This window comes from Schistocerca gregaria, chromosome 1 (assembly GCF_023897955.1).
Source record: "Schistocerca gregaria isolate iqSchGreg1 chromosome 1, iqSchGreg1.2, whole genome shotgun sequence".
Taxonomy (NCBI): domain Eukaryota; kingdom Metazoa; phylum Arthropoda; class Insecta; order Orthoptera; family Acrididae; genus Schistocerca; species Schistocerca gregaria.
The window spans coordinates 1186007587-1186031267 of NC_064920.1; the positions used below are offsets into that span (position 1 = coordinate 1186007587).

The window sequence follows — 23681 nt, forward strand, 5'->3', positions numbered from 1 at the left end:
GGCGAAGTTTAGCGAGCCGGAGTATCCTTGGTTCGATTCCGATTCCGGCGCGAAGCAAAGGGCCTGGAACGGGTTTGAGCTTCCGATCGAAGCTTTTTCTGGCAAACACTCTGAACATGTCCTTTTTTTATTACAATAAAAGCAAATAGCTTGGCGCGACGGGCAATTCTCACGCGAATGTCTAGTAGCACATCGTGGGCATGATTTGATCACTGCATTTGCTTGCCGGCGCGGCACACGTGGCTGAGAGCCTGGCGGCAGCTGCGCGGGGGCTGTTTACTGCTCCGTGCAGCTCGCCCGGCTGGCCGGTTAACCTGACACACTGCTGGCGAAGTTTCAAATGATTCCTGAGCAAAGTCAAGTGTGTCCTGCCGACCCAATATGTCCATCACTTGTTGAAGGGAGGGATTTACTAGTTTCAAAATCTGTTCCCTTATACGTACATCAGAAACGTTCTGTGCAATTGCATCACGTACCATAGTATCTGAATAAGGGAGTCCACATTCACACTCAAAAGCACAATCCCTAGTAAGGCCTTGCAAGGTTGTAACCCACTCCCGATTAGTCTGACCTACCGTACGTTTTGTACGAAAGAAGGTATACCTTTTCGCAACTACATTGACTGATTCTTTGAAATACGCATCTAATGCAGACAAAATTTCTTCGTAGGACAGAGTTGCTACGTCGCGTCGGGGAAATAATTTGACTATCACACGGTACGTGGTCACCCCGACGCATGAAAGCAGAAAAGGCTGCCGCTCTTTACCTTGAATTCTGTAGGCGGCGAGATGGAATCCAAATTGGCGTGACCACTCCGTCCAGCTTTCCAGTGCAGCATCCAAAGGTCGAAAAGGTGGTGCCACAACAAGGTGTTGTGGCTGCGTTAGCGGTGAAGCAGCTGCTGCCGCATCGTTGTGCATTGCACGTTGACTCTGGACGAGCTGTCCAAGGGCATCCAGTAAGGCCTGCGTCTGCTGATTCTGTAAGCGATAAAATTCGGACAGTACATCTGAAGATTGTGGCGAAGCCATTACACAAGTAAATCGGGGCAATTTAGAAAAGAACGTGGTATTGCCTCGTCGCCAATGTTGTGGTTGGCAGGGGAGCCAACCGTGTTTTTCTAAAGGAGGCCGAAACGTACGCGTCTCAGCTCACGCAGGCTGGCGTGAGGTCTGGAACACGACAAGGGAATTAGAATTGAGAAAAACGGACGTCGCTGGTGGAATACTTAACTTTAATCCATTCATGGAGAACGTTGCTCTTTATGGCACATGATTCATAATATCAATAGTACGAATACTGGCGCCTTGCTAGGTCGTAGCAAATAACGTAGCTGAAGGCTATGCTAACTATCGTCTCGGCAAATGAGAGCGTATAAGTCAGTGAACCATCACTAGCAAAGTCGGCTGTACAACTGGGGCGAGTGCTGGGAAGTCTCTCTAGACCTGCCGTGTGGCGGCGCTCAGTCTGCAATCACTGATAGTGGCGACACACGGGTCCGACGTATACTACCGGACCGCGGCCGATTTAAAGGCTACCACCTAGCAAGTGTGGTGTCTGGCGGTGACACCACATAAGTCATCCTCTGTGCAATAATGTAGCTCTTTACAAGGCCTCCAGCGTCGCTTAGCACTGATTACAGGTACATTATGTGATCAAAGTATCCGGACACCCAAAAAACCTACGTTTTTCATTTTAGGTGCATTGCGCTGCCACCTGCTACCAGGTACTCCATATCAGCGACCTCAGTAGTCATTGCAGATCGTGAGAGAGCAGAATAATGCGCTCCGCGGAGCTCACGGATTTCGAACATGCTCACGTCATTGGGTGTCACATGTGTCATACGTCTGTACGCAAGATTTCCACACCCCTAAACATCCCTAGGTCACTGTTTCCCAAGTAATAGTGAAGTAGAAACGTAAAGCACAAAACCGTACAGGCCGACCTCGTCTATTGACTGACACAGACCGCCGACAGTTGAAGTGGGTCGTAATGTTTAGTAGGTAGACATCTATCCAGACCATCACACAGGAAATCGAAGGTGCGTCAGGATCCACTGCAAGTACTATGTCAGCTGGGCTGGAGGTGAGAAAACTTGGATTTCATGGTCGAGCGGCTGCTCATAAGCCACACATCACGTCGGTAAATGCCTTGCGACGCCTCGCTTGGTGGAGCGCAAACAGTGGACGATTGAAAAATGGAAAAACATTGTGTTGAGTGACGAATCACGGTTCACAATGTGGCATTCCGGTGGCAGGGTGTGGGTACGTCGAATGGCTGGAGAACGGCATCTGCCAGCGTCTGTAGTGCCAACAGTAAAATTCGGAGGCGGTGGTGTTACAGTGTGGTCGTGCTGGAAGCTTGCACCCCCTGTTTTGCGTGGCGCTATCAGAGCACAGTTCAGATTCTGATAACTATATGGGGACACACTGCAGACATCCTTAGACATTTAAGATAGTCTCCAACCGAGGTTACGAAGCGGAGTGTCTGCTAGGAATTTTCACGTACAGCACGAGCGAGAATCGGGCGCCATCCGCCCGACTGTCGCCGCCAGAGTTACATCGATGTTTTAAGCACCTTCTTGCTTCCCAGTGTTGAAGAGCAATTCGGGGATGGCGATTGCATCTTTCAACACGATCGAGCACCTCTTCATAATGCAAGGCCGGTGGCGGAGTGAGCACACAACAATAACATCCCTGTAATGAAGTGGCCTGCACAGAGTCCTGACCTGAATCCTATAGAACACCTTTGGGATGTTTTGGAACGCCGATTCGTGCCAGGCCTCACCTACCGACATCGATACCTCTCCTCAGTGCAGCACTCCGTGAAGAATGGGCTGCCATTCCATAAGAAAACTTCGAGCACCTGACTGAAAGCATGTCGGTGAGAGTGGAAGCTGTCATCAAGGCTAAGGGTAGGCCAACAACATGTCGAATTCCAGCATTAACGATGGAGAGCGCCACGAACTTGTAAGTAATTTTCAGGCACGTGTCCCCCATTTCTTTGATCACATAGTGTATGTGTGGCTTATGAGGAGCTGCTCGACCATTAAAGCCTATCCCATCTAAATCCCTACGCGCAATCATTGTGGCAGCTGGACGGCTGGTAGCAGTTTGAGACATACGAGTGATTGCTTCCGCTGATGTCATGCAATTTTTTACAGTCAGATTCCACAGTCCTCGACGATACCCGTCCGCCAGTATATGAGGTGTGGCTGCTCTTCATTTGGCTGTGGTCGTTCCTTGTCGTTTCCACGTAATAATCTCATCGCCAACAGTCGACTTGGGGAGCTTTAGTAGGGTTCGAGGTCTGTCTCTGACGGATTTGTTAGACGGCATCCAATGACTAAGCCACGTTCGAAGTCACTGAGCTGTCCTGACGCACCCATTCTGCTGCTACCGCCTCCCTACTGCCAACGTAGTACTCCCCGCATCCTTTTACACTGCCGGGACCACCTCTCGTTACAACTATTGTTGGTCAATTCTGCATGGCATAGGGGCTCCCGGATACATTCGATCGGATAGTGCATGGATACAAGCATGCCACTCAGTATTTAGAAGGCAATACGTAGAGGCTTTCTTCTTCTTCGACTTTGCGGTATCCCAACTGGTAAGGGGTCCACTGTATTCAAGATTTCGCAGGTTTGCCGCATTTAAATTTGCTGCCGTTGCTAAGATGATCATCCGTCCCGTTTTTTCGGGAATGTACCGATTTTTATGTGTCTGCCCCGAATTTTTTCAAAGGTAATTCGAGACACCTGTTTGTCCCGAAATTAACAATCATGCTCCAATTTGTCCTCAATTAGACAGTCATTCCACCTGTATCGGTATATTTTGTTATTAGTTTTAGTTATGGTGGGAAATTGTTTGACAAGAGGGTACGACAAATTGTCGAAACCGTTATCAAACTGTTTCTACTGTGCAAACACGTGTTGGCCGCATCTCGAACAGCTAATGGGCATAGAACGAAGGCTTTAACGGCAGGTGTTGCCATCACTTAACATTTCCGGGCTGAGATACCGTGGTCCATACATAAGACTCTCCCCTGACGTTTCGCCTTTGACTGCGGAAGGCATCCTCCGAGGACAACCGGCGAACTGCCGCCGATTGTCCTCGGAGGATGCCTTCCACAGTCGAAGGCGAAACGACAGGCGATTGTCTTATGTATGGACCACGGCATCTCAGCGCGGAAATGTTACGTAAAGACCACGGCAACTGGGAAAAAATCGCACTCGAACGCGCGCGGTCGCAACGGTTCTGCATATTTTCTGATAGACATGGAAGAGGCAAAGGAGGTTTTATGGCAAACATGCAGACGAAATACAAAGTAAATCGAACAAACGAACAGTAATATACGCTCTCGTTGACTTTGCCATCGCCAACGCAGTGTATGCTCGTCTCTAGAATACAACCATTTGTCACCTGTGTGCACCATATTATATCAGATTGAATATTGCATTACGTCGTGTTATGGTAATTACGTTTCATAAGTTTAGTTGCTTTTCCTCGTCATTAACAATAACAATACTTCTTCGCAAGAATGAGTTCAAAGAAGCGCAAGTGCTCCTTCAATGAACAATCGTCGAAAGAATTTCCATTCATCAGTGACATTAGTTCTTCCGATCCAAAAGGAAAAGTGAGGTGCAACACATGTACTTCTAGTTTCTCACTAAGTCACAATGGACGTGGTGATACACAGATACATTTAAAAAGTGACAAACATAGAAGACCAGTCTCTGCAGCAGCGTCTAGTGCAACATTAAAGTCATCTTTTACATCAGAGAAACTTTGTGGTCAGGAGGAGAGGTTAGTCGCAACTGAGAGTGTTTTTGCCTATTATACAATTCAGCCCGTTGCCCGTCCTGTGGGCGCAGCCATCAGTTACCTAGCGGGGGCAAGTCCTGTGAGCTACCTATCAGGGAACTGTGTAAACCTTGTTCTGTGTGTGGTCTTAATTGTATGTGTATCCTATTTTCCGAGGCGAAAATTAGGGGCCAGACCAACTTTTTCTTGAACGAGTGTGGGGAGCCATCTAGAACCTACATTCTGGCTGGTCGGAGCACCAGCCTCGCTAGTTAAGAAAGAGCGCAGATTCGTTCCGCGTCTGGCTCATTTTCCAGTCTCGCAAGCTAGGGTGCTGTGCATTACTCAATACGAGCAGTTTATGTAGAGCTTTTTTATCTTATCCATTGTTCCTTTTCCTTTCCCAAGTACCGAAAAACATTCAAAACAACTGTATTTTTCACTCATAAATGTAATTTTTCTGATAAACTTTGTTTTATCTGTTAATGTTTTCATTTGAGCACAGCGTAGAGCTTTTTTTATTTTTAAAGGTATTGTGATAGCTAAGTCATTTTTCACTTTCAAATATTCGTCTCTTTTGTGGAATAATGCTCATACGGAAAGTAATGAGCTCATGGAACCGACGAAAAGTGCTACAAAAACAAGACAAGCCTTAAAATAAATATTAGGAAGACATAAAAGACCAAGATGCACTACTCTAACGTGAATTAGCGCGGGGATAGTGGATAAACCCCCGATATTGGCAGACTAGATACTCTTCCTAACAACATCAACATCATTACTTTCTTACCACGAATCCTTAACATTGACGTCCCATTCTGTCCCATTCCATTGCCGGTCTGCGGTGAATGCCGCAGTTTGGAATACATTATCGGACGTTCAGTCATTCCGTTCCGTCCTGTGATGTCCCGAGTGAAAAGAGGATAATGTTCCCTTACTGATGCAGCGTGGCTACTGGCAGCTACAGACAGTTCATATTCTGGTAACTATATGGGGACACACTGCAGTCGTCCTTATACGAGGGTGAGTCAAATGAAAACCTTAAATATTTTTTAATATTAGTTATTGTGCAGAAGTTGTACAAACCTGTATCACTTTTCAACATAATCTCCCCCACGCTCAATGCAAGTCCTCCAGCGCTTACAAAGTGCATAAATTCCTTTAGAAAAAAATTCTTTTGCTAGTCCACGCAACCACTCATGCACCGGGTGGCGTACCTTTTCCTCAGAACAGAACTTATTTCCTCCCATTGCGACTTTGACTGGTCTAGACGTATGGAAATCACTTGGGGCAAGGTCTGGTGAGTATGGTGGATGAGGAAGACACTCAAAATGCAGGTCTGTGATTGTTGCAACTGTTGTATGGGCAGTGTGTGGCCTTGCATTGTCAGCTGAAAAAGGACACCTGCCGACAGAAATCCACGTCGCTTTGATTTGATTGTAGGCCGCAGATGATTTTTAGGAGATCTGTGTATGATGCACTGGTGACAGTGGTCCCTCAAGGCTTGTAATGTTCCAAAATGATGCCTTTGGCATCCCAAAAGAGAGTCAGCATAACCTTCCCTGCTGATAGTTCTGTTCGAAACTTCTTGAGGAATGGCGCCATTCCTTGCTCGCTGTCTCCGTTTCTGGTTGGTGGAAATGAACACATGCTTCGTTCAAAAAATGTTCAAATGTGTGTGAAATCTTATGGGACTTAGCTGCTAAGGTCATCAGTCCCTAAGCTTACACACTACTTAACCTAAATTATCCTAAGGACAAACACACACACCCATGCCCCAGGGGGGACTCGAACCTCCGCCGGGACCAGCCGCACAGTCCATCACTTCAGCGCCTGAGACCGCTCGGCTAATCCCGTGCGGCCCGCGTTTCGTCCCCAGTAACAATTCTTGCAAGGAAGCCATCACCTTCTCATTCGAAATGCCGAAGAAGTTCTTTCGCAAGCATCAACACGTCGTTCTCTCATTTCAGGAGTCAGTGCCGTGGCACCCATCTTGCAGGCACTTTGTGAAACTGGAGTACATCATGCACAATGTGGTGCCCTGACCCACGACTAATCTGTAAACATACTGCAATCTCATTCAGTGTCACTCGGCGGTTTTCCTTCACTATGGCTTCAACTGCTGCAATGTTCTGTGGAGTCACAACTCGTTGTGCCTGACCTGGACGAGTATCATCTTCCACTGAAGTCACACCATTTTCGAACTTCCTACTCCATTCATAGAGTTGCTGCAGTGACAAACATGAACCTTCATTCGTCGATGAATTTGAATAGGTTCCACACCTTCGCTATGCAAAAACCTAATAACAGAACGATGTTCTTCCCTGGTGCAAGTAGAAAGTGAGGCGGCCATCTTTATGCTGATACTGCAACGGTATGTGTGCATCTGCACTATGCTGCCACCTACAGGCCATTCTGCACGCTGTTTATAGCACGCTTACCAACTTACAGGATGTTTCCAGAATGAGATTTTCACTCTGCAGAGGACTGTGCACTGATGATACTGGCAGAAGTAAAGCTGTGAGGACGAGGCGTGAGTCGTGCTTCGGTAGCTCAGATGGTAGGGCACTTGCCTGCGAAAGGCAAAGGTCCCGAGTTCGAGTCTCGGTCGGGTACACAGTTTTAATCTGCCAGGAAGTTTCTTACAGGATGTTGTTGTTGTGGTCTTCAGTCCTGAGACTGGTTTGATGCAGCCCTCCATGCTACTCTATCATGTGTAAGCTTCTTCATCTCCCAGTACCTACTGCAACCTACATCCTTCTGAATCTGTTTAGTGTATTCATCTCTTGGTCTCCCTCTACGATTTTTACCCTCCACGCTGCCCTCCAATGCTAAATCGGTGATTCCTCGATGTCTGAGAACATGTCCTACCAACTGATCCCTTCTTCTAGTCATGTTGTGCCACAAATTTCTCTTATCTCCAATTCTATTCAATACCTCCTTGTTAGTTATGTGATCCACCCATCTAATATTCAGCATTATTCTGTAGCACCACATCTCGAAAGCTTCCATTCTCCTCCTGTCTAAACTATTTATCGTCCACGTTTTACTTCCATACACGGCTACACTCCTTACAAATACTTTCAGCAACGACTTCCTGACACTTAAATCTATGCTCGATGTTAACAAATTTCTCTTCTTCAGAAACGCTTTCCTTGCCATTGCCAGTCTATGCTGTATATCCTCTCTACTTAGACCATCATCAGTTATTTTGATCCCCAAATAGCAAAACTCCTTTACTACTCATTTCCTAATCTTATTCCCTTAGCATCACCCGACTTCACTATACAACATTACATTATCCTCGTTTTGCTTTTGTTGTTGTTCATATTATATCCTCCTTTCAAGACACTGTCCATTCCGTTCAACTGCTCTTCCAAGTCCTTTGTTGTCTCTGACAGAATTACAATGCCATCGGCGAACCTCAAAGTTTTTATTTCTTCTCCATGAATTTGAATACCTACTCCGAATTTTTCTTTTGTTTCCTTTACCGGTTGCTCAACATACTGATTGAGTAACATCGGGGAGATGCTACAACCGTGTCTCACTCCCTTCCCAACCACTGCTTCCCTTTCATGTCCCTCGACTTTTATAACTGCCATCTGGTTTCTGTACAAATTGTAAATAGCCTTTCCCTCCCTGTATGTTACCCCTGCCACCTTCAGAATTTGAAAGAGAGTATTCCATTCAACATTGTCAAAAGCTTCCTCTAAGTCTACAAAAGCTAGAAACGTAGGTTTGCCTTTCCTTAATCTTTCTTCTAAGATAAGTCAGTATTGCCTCACGTGTTCCAATATTTCTACGGAATCCAAACTGATCTTTCCCAAGGTCGGCTTCTACCAGTTTTTCCATTCGTCTATAAAGAATTCGTGTTAGTATTTTGCAGCTGTTCGCGGACGGCTCACAGTATTCTAAGAACAGTATTTGACGGAGAACTTTTTATGTGCTCGTGTGACCGCTACTCGAGAGATGCGTTAAGTGAGTCGCCTGTTACGTGTTTACAGGTGGTGAACTCTGGAGAGGCGGCGACGTTCAACTGTTCGGTCACTGGCTCCCCCGTGGGCAGCGTGGAGTGGCTGCACAACGCAGAGTCCTTGCCCGCCGGGCGCGCGCGCCTTTTGTCGCCGCTAGTTCTGCACATCGCCGCTGCGACGCGCGCGCATCGCGGCGTCTACCAGTGCGTCGCCAGGGGAGATGCAGACAGCGCGCAGGCCGGCGTAGAGCTGCGACTGGGAGGTGAGTCACTACTACTCACACCAACAGTAGCATGAGGTGGAGCTGAGCTGACGAGCGTGTAAAGTCCTGAGCACTGTATTAGCAGCGTGGGATGTCTATAATTTTTTCTGGCTTGTTGAGGGTGGTAAACATTCTATCTTCACTGGAATTTTCCTTAACCCTAGCACCAGTAAGCTGGGATCTGTCACATGGATGTCTAAGGGAGGGGTGGGGGGGGGGGGGGGGAAATTGCCCCCACATTCTTTTCACTTTTTTTTGTTTTTTGTTATTTAATGATCTAGGAATTTCTTTACTACGTTGCAACACACTTTCCAGTGTTATGAGGAACATTATAACAAATACAGTAAATAAAGTAATGAATATGAAGTATTTTTATCATGAAACTAACACTTCTTTAATCATCTTGTGGTGCAGTTCTTCTTCTTGTCTCCGTGCTTGCTAAGAAAATGGGATGAGAATTTCCGCCTTCTGCAAGACAACTTTTGTTGTTTTGTTTCACCCATACATGTTTCAGCACTTTTGTGGTATCGTCAGTGGGTTCTATTTTTTTTATTTTTAACTGTAAATTTGTTGTTAACATATTAACATTTGTGTTGTTTACAACATTATGTAAAAGTTGCATTTATAACTTAATTGGTGGAAAGTGGGTGTAAGCATAAGTAACATACCCTCTTCGCCACAACAGAAGAACTATACGAGTAACACCCACACCACAAAAAAAAGCTCTCTCTCTCTCTCTCTCTCTCTCTCTCTCTCTCTCTCTCTCTCTCTCTCTCTGCCCCAGCACTCAATATACACATCACACGCACGTTAAACCCACACAAACCACACACCACTAACGCCAAATACAATTCAAACTCGCGCGCCTCACCCAGCAGAACACGCTACGAAACAAATGAACGCCACACAGCCACAAAACGTAATGGCAGCGAAAACTCCGCCATGTTTTGAGTAATCGGAAAAAGTGCATTGCCACGCGAACACAAGCAAAGAAGTAAGCCTGTTTACTTCGCCAACAACACAGAAGAACGCACCACAGCTTCAAAACTGTAACAGAAAGAAAACGTTCGTAAATGCATAATAAACAGAAATTAAATTACGTTTTGCTTTTTGCAGATGACAAGTTGTATATTGTGTAGCAGAACAGCTACAAAAATAAATGTACAATAACATCAAGTAAAGTATGTTACTTATGCTTACACCCACTTTTCACCAATTAAGTTATAAATGCAACTTTTACATAATGTTGTAAATAACACAAATTTTTATATGTTAACAACAAATTTACAGTTAAAAATAAAAAATAGAACACACTGACGATAGCACAAAAGTTCTGAAACATGTATGGGTAAAACAAAACAAAAAAGGTGTCTTGCATAAGGCGGAACTTCTCATCCCAAACACTTCTTTAGCTGTTCTGGTATGTGTTTTCCATTACTCTTCAGTGTTCCCACCAAAGTTAACTTGTCATCATTGTAAAGCTCCTCGGTTAGGTCTATGGATGTATAATAACGATCTGTTGTTATATTTCTTCCACTTCCTGCCAACGGATTCACTGGGCGTCCAACAACTACCCTTGCACTCCGTTCCTCGGCAGGTCGTTCATCCTTCCCTGCATATACTTACATTTTTAGAGCATACCGGGTGTGTGCATCTGATAACATCCTAATCAGTATGCCATACTTCCCAGGCTTGTCTTTCATAGCCGCGCGGGATTAGCCGAGCGGTCTAGGGCGCAGCCGGCACAGTAGCTCAGCGTGCTCGGTCAAAGGGTGAGCTAACCTCTGTAATAAAAAACTGAGTGAACGGATCAACGTAGGACCTAAACGAGTGGCATCGGAAGTCCGCCACGAACAAATCCAACGAACAATATAGAACAAAATGAGATTTAAGAAAAAGATAAAAAAGGCGCTGCATTCATGGACCGTGCGGCTGGTCCCGCCGGAGGTTCGAGTCCTCCCTCGGGCATGGGAGTGTGTGTCTGTCCTTAGGATAATTTAGGTTAAGTAGTGTGTGAGCTTAGGGACTGATGATTGGTTCAAATGGCTCTGAGCACTATGGGACTTAACATCTATGGTCATCAGTCCCCCAGAACTTAGAACTACTTAAACCTAACTAACCTAAGGACAGCACACAACACCCAGCCATCACGAGGCAGAGAAAATCCCTGACCCCGCCGGGAATCAAACCCGGGCCTGGGAAGCGAGAACGCTACCGCACGACCATGAGATGCGTGCAGGGACTGATGACCTTAGCTGTCAAGTCCCATAAGATTTCACATACATTTGAAGATTTTTTTTTCTTTTTTATTTTAGTCTTTCATACATACCTTAAAGGGACATCTTCCTCGAAATACAGAGAGCATTTCATCGATCGTTACATCTGCACTTGCTATGTAGCTCAATAACAGTGAACCGATGATAAGTTACTCTGCAACTGCAATATATGGTCTGAAGACGGGTAGCTAGCCTGAAACCGGTCACTGAAAATAAAAAAAAGCGATCAAAGACTGAAATGCCATATTTTTACTCTCATTGGAATTCGTTCTCGAGAAGATAATTACATTCCATAACGCATTTAAAAGGTGAGTCTTTCTAAAACCCGTAGTTGTCTCCCACTCGAACACAGGAGCTCGAAATCAGCCACAAAGGTGCCTACAACATCCCACTGTAGTGGTGCGTAAGCGTGTCGTGGTCTCTTCCAACGTCACCCTCGGACTTGGCGACACTTCAGACAGGCACATGTCGACACAAGCAAATAAAAGGCCAGAACTCGTAAGTTCGTGCAAGGTGTAAGTGGTTAATGACGCCACAATCGCACCAAATTTCACCGCAGCTATGCCCAACGCCACCACTGGCGCGCCACGCGATGGGAAGGCCATGACACCATCTCTCACCAACATACGGGCCATCTCGGTGCGCTCCCATCCAGTCCGCTGTCCTTTTGCGGATGCACGTTTACCTCCGACCTCCTGCGGGAATCTTAAAAAAATGATCGAGCTTGCAGACATGAACAGGGACTGCAGATAGGTGGAGCTGCATGGGAATGTGAACCGGCAGGGGAGCGATCCAAGGTAATCCGCGCATTTGTGGTAAACACTGTGTCCGGATGGAGCAGGGTTTAACGCAGCTGTCAAATAAGCTGGAGATCCTGGGCTGGAGAACCGGTCCGGCATAGATTCTCACTCATCGGCGCTGAATTCCGCACAGCGTCCCAATGTAGGCGATCTGAGCACTTCTCGTAGGTTGTTCGCATAATTTAACGTCTAGTAAGGTCATCCGAAGGCCAGTATCAGTTGCAAAGCGATTTAGAAAAGATTGCTGTATGGTGTGGCAGGTGGCAGTTGACGCTAAATAACGAAAAGTGTGAGGTGATCCACATGAGTTCCAAAAGAAATCCGTTGGAATTCGATTACTCGATAAATAGTACAATTCTCAAGGCTGTCAGTGCAACTAAGTACCTGGGTGTTAAAATTACGAACAACTTCAGTTGGAAGGACCACATAGATAATACTGTGGGGAAGGCGAGCCAAAGTTTGCGTTTCGTTGGCGGGACACTTAGAAGATGCAACAAGTCCACTAAAGAGACAGCTTACACTACACTCGTTCGTCCTCTGTTAGAATATTGCGGCGCGGTGTGGGATCCTTACCAGGTGGGACTGACGGAGGACATCGAAAGGGTGCAAAAAAGGGCAGCTCGTTTTGTATTATCACGTAATAGGGGAGAGAGTGTCACAGAAATTATACAGGATTTGGACTGGAAATCATTAAAGGAAAGGCTTTTTCCGTTGTGACGGAATCTTCTCACGAAATTCCAATTACCAACTGTCTCCTCCGAATGCGAAAATATTTTGTTGACACCGACCTACATAGGGAGGAACGATCACCACGATAAAGTAAGAGAAATCAGACCTCGTACGGAAAGATATAGGTGTTTATTCCTTCCGCTCGCTATATGAGATTGGAATAATAGAGAATTGTGAAGGTGGTTCGATGAACCCTCTGCCAGGCCCTTAAATGTGATTTGCTGAGTATCCATGTAGATGTAGATGTAGATAGCGTTATTTCCTTCCCTTTCTCCCTCCTCCACCTTCAATTTACATAATTTATCAAATCTTTTGGCTGTTTTAAACGTTCTGCCAATAAACTGCATTTCATTAATTTGTCTTCCATACACCATTATCTATGTGATCGTTCCAGTTTAACTTCTTCGTAATTTTATTCCCTAAGTATTTAGCTGAATTAGCAGCTTTTAGATTTGTGTGATTTGTCGTGTAACCAAAATTTTGCGGATTCCTTTTAGCACAGATGTGGATGACGTCATACTTATTTAGAGTCAATTGCCACTTTTCATGCCATACAGATATCTTGTTTAAACCATTTTTCAGTTGTTTTTGATCTTCTGATGATTTTACTAGGTGGTAAATGACAGCGTCAAACCATCTAAAAGGGCAGCTCATATTGTCTCTTAAATCGTTTATTTTGATAAGAAACAACAGATGCACTACAACACTTCCCTGGAGAACACAAATATCACTTCTATTTTGCTCTATCATTTTCTGTTAGTTACTACGAATTTGCTGACAGGAAATCACAAATCCAATCACACAACTCAGGCATTTCGTAGGCACGCATTGTGATTAGAAATCGTTTGTGAATAAAGACAACGACAGTATTTTCTGAATCCGTTTTGGATATTTCTCAATAAATCGTTGTTGTTGTTGTTGTTGTTGTGGTCTTCAGTCCAGAGACTATTTGATGCTCTCCAAGCTACTCTATCCTGTGCAAGCTTCTTCATGTCCCAGTACCTACTGCAACCTACATCCTTCTGAATCTGCTTAGTGTATTCATCTCTTGGTCTCCCTCTACGATTTTTACCCTCCACGCTGCCCTCCAATACTATATTGGTGATCCCTTGATGCCTCAGAACATGTCCTACCAACCTATCCCTTCTTTTAGTCAATTTCTGCCACGAACTTCTCTTCTCTCCAATCCTACTGAATACTTCCTCATTAGTTATGTGATCTACCCATCTAATCTTCAGCATTCTTCTGTAGCACCACATTTCGAAAGCTTCTATTCTCTTCTTGTCCAAGCTATTTATCGTCCATGTTTCACTTCCATACATGGCTACACTCCATACAAATACTTTCAGAAACGGCTTCCTGACACTTAAATCTATACTCGATGTTAACAAATTTCTCTTCTTCAGAAACGCTTTCCTTGCCATTGCCAGTCTACATTCTATATCTTCTCTACTTCAGTTATTTTGTTCCCCAAATAACAAAACTCCTTTACTACTTTAAGTGTCTCATTTCCTAATCTAATTCCCTCAGCATCACCCGATTTAATTCGACTACATTTTATCCTCGTTTTGCTTTTGTTGATGTTCATCTTATATCCTCCTTTCAAGACACTATCCATTTCGTAAAACTGATCTTCCAAGTCCTTTGCTGTCTCTGACAGAATTACAATGTCATCGGTGAACCTCAAAGTGTTTATTTCTTCTCCATGGATTTTAATACCTACTCCGAATTTTTCTTTTGATTCCTTCACTGCTTGCTCAATATACAGATTGAATAACTTCGGGGAGAGGCTACAACCCTGTCTCACTCCCTTCCCAACCACTGCTTCCCTTTCATGCCCCTCGACTCTTATAACTGCCATCTGGTTTCTGTACAAATTGTAAATAGCTTTTCGCTCCCTGTATTTTACCCCTGCCACCTTCAGAATTTGAAAGAGAGTTATCTTTGAGGTAATTCATTATGTTTGAACAAAGTATACGTTCCAAAATGCTACTGCTAATTAACGTTACTGACATGGGTCTGTAATTCAGGAGATTACTCCTATTTCCTTTCTTGAGTACTGATGTGGTCTGTGCAACTTTACAGTCGTCAAGTAGGTATCTTCCACCGAGCGACATTACTAAGTATGGAGCTGTTGTATCAGCACACTTTGAAAGCATCCTAACTGGTATATTACTGGACCGGAGGTCTTGCCTTTATTAAGTGATTTAAGCTGCTTCACTACACGGAGGACATCTGCTTTCATATCACTCATGTTGGCAGTTGAGCTCGATTCGGATTTTGGAATTTCTGCTTCGTCTTGTTTGGTGAAGGAACTTCGGGAAACGGTATATCGTAACTCTGCTTTAATGTCACTGTCATCAGTAACATTACCATTTCTATAGAGCGATGAACGTAATGACTGTACCTTGCCGCTGGCGTACTTATGACAAGAACATCTTTGGAGGTGATATATACGTCCGTACCATTTGATTTCACTGTCTTACTTGTTAGAAGCTTAAATGTTTCAGACTGCCAACGGACAAAAGATCTTGGTATGTGACAGTAATTTGAACTTGGTACCTCTACTCGTCAGTCGGACTGAAAGACAGACGGATAAAAAAGTGATGTTATAAGAGTTCAGTTATTTCCGACTGAGGTACGGAACCCTAAAAAATCAAACTTCTGTATACTTATTTTCTCCTCACTTTAATCTTATTGCAGCTTTACTCCTTCTCATGAGTGAGAGGACATGTAACCTGTTTTGTGTGCTGTTATCTGCAGTTTGTGGCTACGCACTAATTCCTCGGTGTTTGCGAATGTTTCACCCTAATTTTGCTGTTACGTTGGTAGCTACTGTAAGTATTCAGTCATCTGTTTAGCTGATGCAACCTCTGGTGCTTTCCAAAACTTTAAGCTGGTTCAGTAGGGGCTCTAGGCATCGAAACAGAAGTTTACCTCGGCACGAATTGTAAGTTGTCGCTTCATGTAGTTGCCGGTAGCGGTCTCCCTGTTACAGCTAGCTCGCACGTTCGCTCATTATCCAATGTCTAGTCGAGATGCCGATAACACGGCAGTAATAGAAGTTCTGCATTTTACGCTTCAATGGGTGCAGATCAGTTAGAACCGTTGCGGCGTTATTTTCGTCCAGAGTGCAGCACTGCAGCTCTACACAGCATAAAGAGGAGAAAGCATTTCTCATTGTACCATCGGCATCTAAGATCGCCTCATCTCACGGCATTTGACATTTTTTGTGGGAGTTTGTGACAAAGACTATGCTTCCTTGAGAGTTTCGTTTGCTTTCTTAGCAAAGAGTTCTCTTGTTTTCTCAGTGACTACAATAATGCTGTCATCAGCGAAGAGGATTTCTTCGCCATGAGTAACACTACTGGGAAAGTCACTGATGTATATCAGGAACAGTATTGGTCCTTATGTGCTGCCTTGCGAAACCCCTATATTAACGTATTTTGGTTCTGATAGGTGTTTTACTAAATGTTTAGATCTATTTGAAGTATGTGTTATCTCTACTGTTTGTACCCTATCTGTTAGGTATGATCGAAAGCTATCTCTCTTATTCCTAATGCTTCTACCTTATTTAATATAATCTTGTGGTCGACTGTATCAAACGCTTTAGAAAGACACAAAAATATGCCTGTGACATACTCGTCTTCATCAAGAGCATCAAGTACAACTATTGTGAATTCTACTATGGCAGACTCCGTATTTTTGCCACATCGGAAACCAAATTGTGATTCGCTTAAATGATTGTATTTATTCAGGTAATTCACTAATCTGTCTTTCATAACTGCTTCTATTATTTTTGAGAATGCTGACAGCAAGGGAAATGGGCCGGTAATTTTCCATGTCTTCTGCATTACCTTTCTTAAGCAAAGGTACAATTCTTGCCTGATTTAACTGCTCTGGAAATGACCCTGATGTGAAGGATTCATTTAATATATTTGTTAAGGGACCTTGTATAATCCCTATGCATTGTTTCAGTAGACACATTGGTACTTCATCTAAGTCTACTGACTTTTTATTCTTTAGTTTTTGAATTGTTTTACTGACTTCATTCTCTGTGATTGGAAGTAACATCATTGTATTTAGTGCAACATTATTTACAGGTTTTATATTTGTTTGGGGGAACTTTTGCTGTAACGTCTCTGCAATACTTGAAAAATGCTCTATTACATAGTTTGCTAAGTGTTGTGGATGATTTATTACTTAATCCCCCTCCCTTAGCAGTATGTTATTCTGCGTTTGTTTGCCTCTCCCCGTTCCCTCAAGCGTCGCTTAACGCTGATTACAGAAATTTGTGGCTTATGAACAGCTGATCGACCACTGTACCCCACTTGTAAGTAGGCTGTTTAGGTTTTTATGTTGGTAACGCCACGTAGTGATCTGTATGAAAATCGCTAACTGCGCTGTGTGTGGTCTGTGGCTGGGTGGACTCATTGTTGGATTATTCGTTAGTGTAGTGTTGGGCAGTTGGATGTGAACAGCGCCTAGCGTTGTGCAGTTGGTGAGCTGCCAGCAGTGGTGGATGTGGGGAGAGAGATGCAAGAGTTTTGAACGGACGGTCTGGATGTGTGCCCGTCAGTAAAAGGAAATTTGTTTAACTGGATGTCACAAAATTATATATATAATGACTTTTGAACGCTATTAAGGTAAACACATTGTTTGTTCTCTAACAAATTCTTTAATTTACTAACTGTGCCTTTCAGTAATTAGTGCCTTCAGTAGTTAGAATCTTTTATTTAGCTGGCAGTATTGGCGCTCGCTGTATTGCAGTAGTTCGAGTAACGAAGATTTTTGTGAGATAAGTGATTCATGAAAGGTGTAGGTTATTGTTAGCCAGGCCCATTCTGTTGTAGGGGTTATTGAAAGTCAGATTGCGTTGCGCTAAAAAATATTGTGTGTCAGTTTAGTGATGATCAGAATAAGAAGAGAGAGAACTGTGTGAGTACGTTCAGTTTTACTCAGCAGTCTTTGTACCAAATAACGCAGAAGTTAACTAGCACAGTCATTCATAATTTCTCTAAGGGGGCGTTACACACTCTTTAATGCAATATACTCTGTGCAAGCTGGACTGCTGAAAGCACTTGAGAACTCACAAGTGATTCCTTCCGAAGGTTTTATGAGATTTTTATAACGATCCAGAATCACCTGTGGTGGTTCCGTCACTTTTCCGCTTCTAAACCACATCACAAATAGTCGACTAGGGCAGCTTTAGAATGGCTGAAATGACCCTGACGGATCTCTTTCTCAAGTGACGTGCAATGACCAGACCACGTTCGAACTCAATGACCTCTCCTGACCCACCAGTCCTACTGTTACCCTTTTCTACTGACAACGCCGTACTCGCCGTCTCCTTTTATACTGCAGGTCCGCGTCTCATGACATCCAGCCATCAGTTGTGCAATACGTAGCGGTGTCCTAATACTTTTAATCACATAGCGCAGTCTTTTGCGTAAGGTAGTATTTACCGCAGGCATCACTCTTCATTCAGCAGAAACTTTATTTTTGTAATACCTGGCGAATCTTTTTGGAGCACCCTGTACTTAAACGATCTGTCTATGACTACTGCCAGCGACGTGGGAAGGCCGACAGTGGCAATCCTATGGGCCGAAGCTGCTAACGGACACAGCCTGCTCTTCCATTCTTGTCACGCCCGGAAATTAGAGTATGTGGACTCACGTGCCGTTCAGAGCGAGTGCCGAAAAATGTGAAATGTTGCCCGTTCTGGCGGCTCCAATTTCCTGCGTCCTCCCGCTGGCGCATTTCAGAAACACCCGTGCCGCGCATTGACAATTCCAGTGGCACAGCCTATGTATATACCCATCCCCTAGTGTCCGCCGTCGATTGTCACTTCCACTGTCCTCGCGTATTGTATTCCACTTCACTCACTCACTCACTCTCTCTCTCTCTCTCTCTCTCTCTCTCTCTCTCTCTCTCTCTCTCTCTCAATACTGACGAGCCGATTCCACAGACTGAACGTGAGGAGAGGGGCTAGTGTAATTGTTAAATACAAACCATAAAAAATGCACGGAAGTATGTTTTTTAACACGAACCTACGTTTTTTAAATGGAACCACGTTAGTTTTGTTAGCACATCTGAACATATAAACAAATACCTGATCAGTGCCGTTTGTTGCATTTTAAAATGTTAATTACATCCGGGGATATTGTAACCTAAATTTGACGCTTGAAACCTCCGACGCTCAGTTGTGTGTTGTAACAAACACGGTCCACGGTCGGCGAGCAGCATCTGCAGGGACATGTTTACGATAACGACCGTGTTTACGAGTGTGGCTGTAGTGCACTGTTGTGGTTAGGTCTATCTGTCGCAGTGTCCGCATGCTGCTATTGTTATTCTGCATTCGTCTCCGCACGCAGACCAACTGTAGTACACCGTGTTACCAGACGTCTGTGATAGTATAGTGTTGTAGGAACTGTGACCATGGCGTATTCGAACTCTGAAAAGGCGGAGATGATACTCATCTATGGCGTGTGTCGACGAAATGCAGCTGAAGCCTGCAGGGGGTATGCAGAACGGTACCAGGACAGAGAGCATCCAACGTGCCGCACATTGCAAAACATCTAACGCCAACTATATGCAACAAGTATGGTCGTAGCACTAACACGGGTCCGTAAAAGGACCGTCACAGGAGAAGTGGGTGCAGTTGGTGTGTTAGCTGCTGTTGCCATGAACCCACACATGAGTACACGGGACATTGCGAGAGCCGCTGGACTGAGTCAAAGTAGTTTCATGCGCATACTGCATCGTCACCGCTTTCACCCGTTTCATCAGCAATTTCATGGTGATGACTTTAATCCTCGAGTGCATTAACAGAGAATGCGTTGCAGTTCTACCTGTTTACCGATGAAGTGGGTTTCACAAACCAGGGGGCAGTGAATCTACGGAACATGCATTTCTGGTCCGTGGACAATCCTCGCTGGCTCAGACAGGTAGAGCGACAGCGACCGTGGACTGTAAATATATGGTGCGGAATCATTGGCGACCACCTCATTGGTCCTCACTTCATTGCAGGGGCCCCAACAGCTGCAACATACATCGCGTTTCTACAGAACGATCTGCCAACGTTGCTCGAAAATGTCCCACTGGAAACGCGTCGCCGTATGTGGTATCAGCATGATGGTGCACCTGCACTTTCCGCAATTAACACTAGGATAACCCTTGACAGGATGTTCAACGGGCGTTTCATAGGACGTGGAGGACGCATAAATTGGCCAGCCCGTTCTCCTGATCTTACACCTCTGGACTTCGGTCTGTGGGGTACGTTAAAGGAGAATGTGTACCATGATGTGCCTACAACCCCAGAGGATATGAAACAACGTATTGTGGCAGCCTGCGGCGACATTACACCAGATGTACTGCAGCGTGTACGACATTCATTACGCCAGAGATTGCAATTGTGTGCAGCAAATGATGGGCACCACATTGAATATCTATTGGCCTGACATGTCGGGACACACTGTATTCCACTCCGTAATTGAAAACGGAAACCACGTGAGTACGTGTACCTCACCCCTCATAGTAATTTACGTGAGCGTCAGTGAAAAAGACCAATAAAAAGGTGTTAGCATGTGGACGTAATGTGCTGTTCCAGTCACTTCTGTACCTAAGGTCCATCACCGTTCCCTTTGGAACCCTACGTAATTCGGTGCTCTGCGATACACACGATAGAACAGCGGAGGAGTGGTACTCAATCGTCAACTTTAGGTTACATTATCTCCGGATTTAATTAACATTTTACAATGCAACAAACGGCACTGATTACGTATTTGTCTGTATGTTCAGATGTGCTAACAAAACTAACGGGGTTCCATTTAAAAAACGTAGGTTTGTGTTAAAAAACATAGTTCTGTCCATTTTTTATGGTTTGTATTAACCAATTACACTAGCCCCTCTCCTCACGTTCGGTCTGTGGAATCGATTCGTCAGTATTTGATGTGGTTTACGAAATATATCGAGCGATAATGTTAGGTGACTCCCAACACCCAACAATGTCGCCAAAAGTGAGTACAACTCACTCTATATTCACCGGGAGTCGTCCCGACAGCGGAAACATCTATTTGAGAGCGACTGCCACACTACCTATCAGCGATAACATACTCAGCTACGAGCAGTCCTGAACCGTTCGATAAGATATTTGCATAGTGCGGAAAGTGGTAATGGACGCGGAACTGTAAAAGAAGTGACGTCCTCCACATGAGAACTAAAAGTATTGCTACAGCCTGTAAGTGTTAAATACGTGTTCTAACCAAAAACAGCGTTTTATTGGCAGATCGCTTAAAAGGTGCAGTAGAGACTCCAGAATGTAGCAGTTAGACGTAATGAAGAAGACCGCTGAAGAAATGTCGAAACGTCGGTGGTTTAGTTGTGTTTGTGTTTTATAATTCCGCGGCCTAACGCCCAAAATTAATTTCTGCAGATTGCTCAAAACACGTTTTGCACCGCCTCCGCGATGTGCATTTCTTTTTCTGGTGCACTATTGCAACCTCTCCATAGGAATCTTTATTTCGAAGTGTACAACGGCATCCCAGAAAGGGCCGTCGGCAGTCCCTGAAAAACGAAATAAGACCATATACATAGGCGAAACAGTATTACGCTAAAGGTTAGGAAAATAGCCATAAAACCGTTAAGCATACGGAGTAGAGGGCTGGTGACTGAAATTTCGCGAAAATAGGTCCCCTTTGCTTTAAGGATGACTAAAATATCTCGCCTTTGTTTTAATTATTACCACCCCAACCCGCTTATCATATTCGCTACGCTCCCTCCCCTATTCCGCGACAGTATAAAATCATCGGACTCACTTTACAGGTATCTATCGACTTCTATGGGCAACAAAAATTTTATTATCAATGTTTCATACAACTATAGATCGAATTTAACATTTAAAACGCTATCGTAATATAATCATTAACAGGTACAGTCTTACGTTAAACGCCGAACACAATAAAACGACTACTACAGTTAGAGGCTGTTTCTGTACATTGAGGCAGAGTAACTCACGGCGCGCAAATTACCCAGACTATTTTTCTCCAGTATTTGAGAATTAGAGCATTTAGCGCCTTCCAAGTAACTTTACACATAATTTCAACCCTTCTCGGTTTTTTTTTTTTCCTGCTGACTTGTCGCTTACAATATTTTTGCTGTTCATGCAGTAAAACTTCAGTGTCACGAATGACGTTTCAATTTAGTACTTCTTTACTAATATTATTAGGCGGAAACCACATGGAGTTTCCGGAAGGGCAGGTCGACAACTGATGCAGTATTTATAATTAAACAAATAATCGAAAAACAGAGAGAGTGTAATAGTGAAACCTATTTACCATTCATTGATTTTATTAAGGCACTGGATAAAGTTGACAGAAAGAAACTGGAAGAATTATGAGGATATTCAGAAAACCTTATAAACGTTTCAAAACGCCTGCACAAACACACGACTGCAATTTTAGATATAAATGGTACTCTATTGCAGCCTGTAAACACAAGCAAAGGAGTTAGACAAGGGTGCAGCATTTCATTCACACTTTTCAACATTTACTTATATGATCCAGTTAGTAATGGAAGGAAATAAACAGAAATTCTCCCTTGAATTGCGTTTTCTATGTTGTAGGTGACACGTCACTACTGGTGTAGAATCAAGGTGACCTACGAAAGAATATATACTTATTAGGTGACATTTGTGAAGAGTACTATTTGGCGATTTCAGAAAAGAAGGCAATATGAATGGCTTTAAAAGGAAAACATCGCGTACGGACGAAAATTGTGACTAACAACGGAACAATAGAGCAGATCAAACAGTTTAACTATTTAGGTTGGGACATCACCTATGAGTATGAAGAAGACGTAGTGAAGAAATATTCGAACTTGGGAATATATGTGGGAAAGATGTCTAAAAAATAAAATCGGGAAAGAAAGAAGATTGAAATTTTATAAGACAATGCCAGCTGTTTAGGGAACTGTATCTTGCGTAATAAGTAAACGTCAATAAAGTCTCATGCTAGTAACAAGGATGAGGTTTCAAAGAGCAATAAATGGAGTCACGAGAGCCGACAGATTTCGAAATTCGGAAATTAATGAAGAATTGAATATTTTTAACATCGTCAGTAAAATAAAAAATAGAAGAAACGGGACTGAACATCTCGGAAAATAAGTAAATAAATAAATGTCGTGTGAGTAGGGCCTCCCGTCGGGTAGACCGTTCGCCGGGTGCAAGTCTTAAGATTTGACGCCACTTCGGCGATTTGCGCGTCGATGAAATGATGATGATTAGGACAACACAACACCCAGTCTCTGAGCGGAGAAAGTCTCCGACCCATCTGGGAATCGAACGCGGGCCCATAGGATTCTGTTGCGCTGACCACTCAGCTACCAGGGGCGGACGGAAAATGAGTGGATAAGGATTACCTCTCCATCTAAGATTTAAGCCTATTGGGAAACGAAGTCAAGAAAGACTAAGGGAGCAATGGGTACCATAACAGCAAAAAATAAACAGGCCTACGCCTGAAGTGAAGATGACAATACTATTTATTTACTACCAACTTTATTCATAACACATTTTGCAGACAGTATCTACCTATACCACTGAATGTGCCTGCAAAATTGTATCATTGTACGACACATATTTCAGGATATGTGACGTCATAAACATTCAGGTGACTGAAGTAGATATTTTATACATTGGCGTTCGACTTTTTTTAAAAAAATTCAGAGGTAGAGTTACTGGTCCTTATTATACAGAGTGTTAGCACATGATTCCGCTGAACCCCTTTATTTCAAGCTTAGATCGTGTGCGTCACATTAAGGCAAGTGGGTTGCCAGAAACTGGA

General features: G+C 43.9%; 1 protein-coding gene across 1 annotated transcript in view; it reads left to right on the top strand.

The window, feature by feature from the left end:
• LOC126284516 (Down syndrome cell adhesion molecule-like protein Dscam2) overlaps positions 1-23681 on the top strand; it is a 1260408-nt gene that overhangs the window by 978635 nt on the left and 258092 nt on the right. Inside the window, exon 9 of the mRNA XM_049983498.1 lies at positions 8807-9038. Within this exon, the coding sequence (XP_049839455.1) occupies positions 8807-9038 (232 nt within the window). The remainder of the gene's footprint in view (positions 1-8806; positions 9039-23681) is intronic.